Source organism: Mustela erminea, chromosome 9 (assembly GCF_009829155.1).
Source record: "Mustela erminea isolate mMusErm1 chromosome 9, mMusErm1.Pri, whole genome shotgun sequence".
In the NCBI taxonomy this organism is placed as follows: Eukaryota; Metazoa; Chordata; class Mammalia; order Carnivora; family Mustelidae; genus Mustela; species Mustela erminea.
In genome coordinates, this window is record NC_045622.1 from 100,498,216 (window position 1) to 100,506,419 (window position 8,204).

Below are 8,204 nucleotides of genomic sequence, written 5' to 3' on the forward strand. Positions count from 1 at the left end.
TGTGAAATGTTTGCTTAATTCTGTGAACACACAACAAATCTTGGTTATCCAACCCCCTCCCAAGTAACTTTGTGTCTTATGAAGCATGGTTCTTTCTTCCTCACACATGAAATCTGTAGGGAGATGAAATGGAATCAGTGACTAATTAGTTTAAGAATCCACAGGAAAGAAATCAGAATGTGGGTGATTAATCATAGGTGACAGGCATTGGACACTCATGTGTGGGCCCAGTATTAGGCTTAGCACCTTGCAAGCAGTAGTTCAATAATTCCTCACACCACTCCATGGGGCACTGGTACTCTCATCTTCACTTAAGAGATGGGAAACTGAGGCTAAGAGAGATTAAGAAACTTTCCCTTGTTGAAGCAAATTATAAATTGTGAGCCTGGGATTCAAACAGGCCCATGGATAGTCCTTGATACCACATTGTTGACCATTAAGCAAAGAAATGTGACAAGCTCTCACCATGATAAACATTCTGTGGGTTTACTGACATTCATTCATTCATCCACAAGGTTAAAAACATTCAGGGAAAGCCTGGTATTTACCACTGTACTGTCAACATAGAGAGCATAAAAGAAAGTGAAAAGCTTTGTGTCCTTCAACAGTTTCTGTTCTGAAGCAAGGATATGTAAAGTTTAGTTTCACAGTAGGGTTTCAATTCATTAGATTCATAAAGACCATGGTGGAAAGTAGTAAGTAGTGTTTTCCATCAAATAATTATAATGCCAAGGGCATAATGATAGTTTATTAACTCAATATCTATCTATTGAGAATCCCCTACATTCTAGGTTTGGGGAAAATACTGGCTTTAAAATAGCAAGCAAAACCAGATATGGACCTTGCCCTCTGGAGCTGGCAATCTGGTGATGACACAATCATGAATAAATCATACAAATATCATACAAATGTAAACTTACAGTTGTCAAAAGTCCTGTACATTAAAGTTCCATTATACCATGAAAACATAAACTCAGAGGAGAGAGCTAACTTGGAGAAATCAGCCAAGGAGCCACCAAAGATAGAACAGGATAAATATAGCTAATACCAACAAAGACAAAAACTGAAACTAAAAATACGCTAAATTTAAAATGAGAAGAAAATTTACCTATGGAAAAATAACAGATAATCTAGTAATATGTTCCTCTCTAAAACAAATTAATACAGGCCAGTAAATGAAATATTTTATGTGTATTGAAAGGAAATACCATTCTACCTAGATCCATATCTGAATGAATTCCTCTTGGAGAGTTAAAGTTAAAATGAGACAGTTTCAAATATCATACGGTTTCCCTTATTTGTGGAGCATAACAAATATCATGGAGGACAAGGGTTGTTAGAGAGGAGAAGGGAGTTGGGGTAAATTGGAAGGGGAGGTGAACCATGAGATATTATGGACTCTGAAAAACAATCTGAGGGGTTTGAAGTGGCAGGGGGGTGGGAGGTTGGGGTACCAGGTGGTGGGTATTATAGAGGGCACGTATTGCATGGAGCACTGGGTGTGGTGAAAAACTAATGAATACTGTTATGCTGAAAATAAATAAATTAATTAAAAAATAAATAAAAAACAGTTGGCATCTTTAAATAAAATAAAATAAAATAAAATGAGACAGTTTCAGACAAATTAAAAAAAAACTTTCTCTCACAGAAACTATCATTGAGAACTTATAATTAGGGGTATAAGTCATGTACAAGAAAACTAGACCCAGTATGAAAAGTGGTTTCAAAAGGAATAGTGAGAGAGTCATTGACAAAAATGGCTAATATTAAAGGATTATTAATAACAAATAAATAGTCACTAAAGTTATAATTGCAGTCATGTATAACAATATTTAAACAGTTTATTATTAAGTGATAATTTATTACCAACCATATATTATATATTTCTTTATGATACTATATGATATAGAAGCAGGAGTACTCAGAATTAAAATATTCCATAACCCTTTAAAAAATACAATAAAATAAAATATTCCATAACCATTTTATTATTCCAAGCAAATATGACTAATGAAGACTTAGTTAAGGGGCACCTGGGTGGCTCAGTAGGTTACGTCTCTGCTTTTGTCTCAGGTCATGATCCCAGGGTCCTGGAATCAAGCCCCACATCAGGCTCTCTGCTCAACAGGGAGGCTGCTTCCCCCCCACCCCGCCGCCTGCCTCTCTGCCTACTTGTGATCTCTCTCTCCATAAAATAAATAAATAAAATCTTAAAAAAATAAATAAATAAAAAATAAAACACCAAAGGTGAGTAGCAGGGTATCATGATACGGAGGAGTGTGCAAATTGTCTAGCAAGAAATGAACCACCTATAATACCTGAGGATATAAAAACAATAATGCCCCACTTTTCTTGCCATGTTCTTTCTGAACAGTTACACCTAGATGTGGCAGAGTGAGGTTTGGGAAAACCTGGTTTACAAAAGAGAGAAAAACTGAGCATGGCACGCAGAACTGATGACAGATTGCAACATATGCTAACATCAAGGTCAGGAACACTTGTAATCCCAAGTCCCAGACAAAAGGGCGGGCACAGACCTCAGCTTCCACTATAAATAGCTTTTTCTCTTGCTCATTCTCACAGCCACTGCCATTGGTTCATTGAAGTGGGTATCACCTGCCTTCTGGGAAAATAACAGACGTGACCTCTGCGGAATAAAGTATTTCGATGCATCTTAATCGTATCTTCTGTCACAGACCCTTCAGGAAAATTCTCCAATGTTCAAACATCGAGAAGAAGGGTGGTAAAATTATTTTTATAAAAATAGTCAGCATTGATGACTATTAATTAACTATTAATTGACAGATTGGTCCCATGATAAAGAACCAGACTGATACAAATCCAAAACTTGATTCATGACAGAATTTTCACTAAAACCTTAATGAGAAACATATGCAGTATTGAAGATACAGACAATGTATTACTTTCATTAAAAATCAGGATGAAAGATTATTTTGCAACATTTAGGATATCAACAAAAATAGAGATTTAAATATGCAAAACTGTAAAGCCATTGAAAGAAAATATCTTTATATTAAGAAAGAATTTAGACAAGACATACAAAGCACAAGCACAAAGAGAAGATTAAAATTTGAACTATGTTAGAATGAGAAATTTCCATCCCACCAAGTCTATCAGGCACAAAAGCGAAGTACTAGCTAAAATCAGGTTGAAATATAGACATTGCAGAAATCATTAAAAGGCTAGTACCTAGTATAGAATTTATAAAGAACTACTACAAATGTACAAAATAAAGATAAAATAACCCAGCTGAACAACGAACAAAGAATACAGACATACAACCAAAGAAAAGAAAACTCTGCAGGTAGCATCAAACCACTTAAAAACACTTCTTTCCACTTAAAATGACAATGCAAAAGCTTAAACAAGAAAGGAGACTCCCTAATCCCATCAAACCTGAAAGTATTTTGGAAGTCTGATAATATATAGTATTGATAAGAAGATGGAGTAAAGACCAATCTTGCACACTGTTTGCAGGAGAGCAGATGGATCGAGTAATTTGGCCCTTTTCTCTGAATTTAACACAGAAATTACCCTCCAGGGATTGTACCTGAGACGATCTCTTGAACTGGTACACACTCAGAACTCCAGAGGAAAAAGCATTGCTAGATTTTCATATTATCCGGAACAGGAAAATAGATTCATTTATCAATAATGGAATGGATAGAGGGGCACCTGGGTGGCTCAGCGGGTTAAAACCTCTGCCTTCAGCTCAGGTCATGGTCTCAGGGTCCTGGGATCGAGCCCCGCATGGGCTCTCAGCTCAGTGAGGACCCTGCTTCCTCCTCTCTCTCTGCCTGCTTCTCTGCTTACTTGTGATCTCCTTCTGTCGAATAAATAAATCAAATTTTAAAAATAATAATAGAATGGATAGTGTGTGGTATGTGTATATACTCACGTAGACTATCTCAGTGAAAACTGATGCTACATGAGCCAGCAGGGAAGAATCTAACCATATTTACTGAAAATAGAATAATTTGCAGAAGGAGAGCATAATTCGTTATTACCAAATTTTAAATCTTGCTAAATAACATTATTTAATTCTGTGAATACATAAACACCAGCAACTGTTAGAACTCTCCTTGGGGATAAAAACATTACATTCAATGACAGTTGAATGCAGGCAATGGAGAGAGGAACAGAATCAGGCAGGGAGGGCTCACTTTGAGAAGATCTGAGTATGTGAAACGTCTGAAGCAAAGTGGCAAAGATGAAGACTTAATGATGATCATTCACGCTTGTACGGGTGGCCTTTACACTATCTTCTATTTTTGTATATGAGTTGGAAATGGTCCATAATAAAAAATTAACAAGTGAAACCACAAAGCCACTTTTATCATGAGGCTGACTTTTGATTCTTTAAAAAAACTTCTATGTAAACTGTGTTGTTCCATCAAAACCTTTATGAATGAGGATTCCATCAAGCCAGGATTATCACTGTAAAGATATTTCTTACGGTACCCACGGATCTGCATCACTATATGATCTGTACAAAGTGAAACCCACAGATCTGCATCACTATATGATCTCTATAAAGACAAAAAGAAACAAGAAAAAATGCTTACAGTTTAGAAGTTTCCGTATATTAAAAAATAAATAAATAAATAAATAAATAAAAATAAAAAGGTTTCCGTATATTAGTTTCAAATTACTAATCACTATGAAAATCGAACAGTTGATCGTTGACATAGAATTCATTTGGAAATTCTGTCTTTTATAACTTTGTACCAATACAAGTATATTGACAGACTCTTTTGTAGTTTGTTGATATATAGAGCAATAGCAAAAACCTCAGTCTTGCCTTTCAATTTCTATGTAATGCTTATTATAATTATTATTATTCACTGAGGTGGCACTTTAAATGTCAGCAAATATTTTGCTAACTTCTTCAAAGTCTCATAGGCAAATTATGAAAGACAAAAAAAAATAATGACAGAAAGTGACTTGCTAACTTTAAATGCACATTAGTTGGTCAGTTAATAAGATATACTAAGTGTCTACTTAATATAACAACTTCTTTTGGAAAACTTTCCTGATTGCACTTTTAACATCTTTGTTCCGCAGGCTATAGATCAAAGGGTTTAACATAGGACTCACAAAGATATAAAACACTGCGACAATTTTCCCCTGTTCTACAGATGTCTCAGAAGGGGGTCTCAGGTACATGCAGAACAGTGTCCCATAAAAGATGGTGACAGCCGTCAAATGGGACCCGCAGGTGGAGAAGGCTTTCCGCCTCCCCTCAGCAGAGCGGATACGCAGAATGGCTGAGAAAATGAAAATATAGGAGATGAGAATGATGATGAGTGAACAAGTAAGGTTAGAGCCGGCCACCACGAACATGGCAGTTTCTTTGACATAAGTATCTGAGCATGCAAGGACTAAGAGAGGTGGGTCTGCACAGTAAAAGTGGTTGATTTCATTGGGTCCACAGAAGGAGAGGCGAAGCATCAGAATGGTCTGTGCCAGACCATTTGCAAAGCCATAAACATAAGGGGTAGCCACGAGAGAGAAGCAGACACATCGGGACATCTTGCTGCTATACAACAAGGGTTTGCAGATGGCCATATAGCGGTCATAGGCCATCACTGTGAGCATATAATAATCAGTGATCACCAGGGCAATGAAAAAGTGGAATTGTGTAAGGCAACCCAGAAAGGAAATGGATTTTCTCTTGGATAAGAAATGAACCAGCATCTGCGGACTGACGTTGGTGGTATAACAGAGATCCACAAAGGAGAGGTGACTGAGGAAGAAATACATTGGAGTGTGAAGTTTTGAGTCACTTCTGATCAGCAAAATCATGCTCACGTTGCCGATTACCGTGATAAGGTAGATGACTAGGAAGACTACAAAAAGGACAGGCTGCAACTCGGCTCGATCTGTCAGTCCCAGGAGAATAAACTCAGTCACCACTGTGTTGTTTTTCTTTAGCATTGTGTGTCTTTGGCTTCAAATGAGGGCTAAAAGAAAGGAAATAAAAAACGTATGTCTTTTGTCACGTGTCCCTTACCCCCATCATATCATCTGATCAGTCTTCTCTAAAACTTGTAAGAACACTTGTGACACAAAGAAATAGTTGAGAAAGCAATTGATATTTTCAGCCTCTAAAATAGTATAGCGCTCCTTTTAGGGGGGCAGTCATATTTTAAATGTTTTTCTGCAAGTCTTTTCATGTTGAAAAGACTTTATATTCTCCACAAGATTTATTACATTAGTTTACTTACAATTTCCTTAAATGCTATTGTGTTTCGAACATTGCAGTCCTTTGTTTCTCGATATATTTTTGACGTTGTATATAAATCCTCATCTATTTTGCACAACTGAATGGAACGACACACATTCCTGCAGAACTTGTCCTCCTGCCCCTCTGAACTCAAGACCAAGTCAAGCCATTTTTTCCCTAACTCTGCAGCACATGTCCTTTCTCTTTGTGACTCCTCTACTCAGAAGGCCCTCATATCACCAAATCCTACTTAACTTTTTTTTTCTATTTATTTATTTTCAGAAAAACAGTATTCATTATTTTTTCACCACACCCAGTGCTCCATGCAATCCGTGCCCTCTATAATACCCACCACCTGGTACCCCAACCTCCCAACCCCCGCAACTTCAAACCCCTCAGATTTTTTTTCAGAGTCCATAGTCTCTCATGGTTCACCTCCCCTTCCAATTTCCCTCAGCTCCCTTCTCCTCTCCATCGCCCCTTGTCCTCCATGCTATTTGTTATGCTCCACAAATAAGTGAAACCATATGATAATTGACTCTCCCTGCTTGACTTATTTCACTCAGCATAATCTCTTCCAGTCCTGTCCATGTTGCTACAAAAGTTGGGTATTCATCCTTTCTGATGGAGGCATACTCCATAGTGTATATGGACCACATCTTCCTTATCCATTCGTCCGTTGAAGGGCATCTTGGTTCTTTCCATAGTTTGGCGACTGTGGCCATTGCTGCTATAAACATTGGGGTACAGATGGCCATTCTTTTCACGACATCTGTATCTTTGGGGTAAATACCCAGGAGTGCAATGGCAGGGTCATAGGGAAGCTCTATTTTTAATTTCTTGAGGAATCTCCACACTGTTCTCCAAAGAGGTTGCACCAACTTGCATTCCCACCAACAGTGTAAGAGGGTTCCCCTTTCTCCACATCCTCTCTAACACATGTTGTTTCCTGTTTTGTTAATTTTGGCCATTCTAACTGGTGTAAGGTGATATCTCAAAGTGGTTTTAATTTGAATCTCCCTGAGGGCTAATGATGATGAACATTTTTTCATGTGTCTGATAGCCATTTGTATGTCTTGAATGGAGAAGTGTCTGTTCATATCTTCTGCCCATTTTTTGATGTTTGCCTGTTTCGTGTGTGTTGAGTTTGAGGAGTTCATTATAGATCCTGAATATAACCTACTTAACTTTTAAGGCTTAGCCTAGGATCTCCTTTGCTTTGTGTATTAATGCCAAATATCAAGGCCAAAAATTGGTTCATGAGACACAAAACTCAATCATATTCTTGGTATAAAAAAGATACATGTAGAGTGCATACTATATATATATATATATATATATATATATATATATATATACACACACACACACAGAGAATTTATACATACATATGTGTAAAATATTCACATACATATATATCTGGGATATCAAGTATTCATTAAAAGAGAGATAAGGGAAAACAATGTATTAAAAGTCTCCCTAATGATGATGAGGAGACAATAATAAAGAAAAGATTGGGGGCACCTGGGTGGCTCACTGGGTTAAAGCCTCTGCCTTCGACTCAGGTCATGATCCCAGGGTCCTGGGATAGAGCCCCACATCGGGCTCTCTGCTTGGCAGGCAGCCTGCTTCCCCCTCTCTCTCTGCCTGCTGCTCTGCCTACTTGCGATCTCTGTCTGTCAAATAAATAAATAAATAAATAAATAAATCTTTAAAAAAATAAAAATAAAAAAAAAGATTGACAAACATATCCATACTTTATAATAATTTTATTGTAACTCTGCCTCCTTTTCCCTCTTCTAAAAATTAAGAAAAATTATATAACATAAAGTTAATTTAAGTTTTTCAATAGATGTAAATGATCTAACTGAAATAATAATCATTGATCATACCACTGAGTTAAGACATAAAATACCCTCAAATGCATCTCCCCACATTTCTGCAGGATAAATGTAAC

General features: G+C 37.0%; 1 protein-coding gene across 1 annotated transcript; it reads right to left on the bottom strand.

The window, feature by feature from the left end:
- Positions 1-5,022: 5,022 nt before the first annotated feature.
- Positions 5,023-5,958, bottom strand: LOC116599265 (olfactory receptor 1030-like). Its single transcript, XM_032359050.1, has one exon. The coding sequence runs from the start codon at positions 5,956-5,958 to the stop codon at positions 5,023-5,025; it is 936 nt and encodes a 311-aa protein (XP_032214941.1).
- Positions 5,959-8,204: the final 2,246 nt, after the last annotated feature.

Bases quoted from the DNA above. Each gene is read 5' to 3' on its own strand.
- LOC116599265 (XM_032359050.1), bottom strand. From the start codon at position 5,958: ATGCTAAAGAAAAACAACACAGTGGTGACTGAGTTTATTCTCCTGGGA.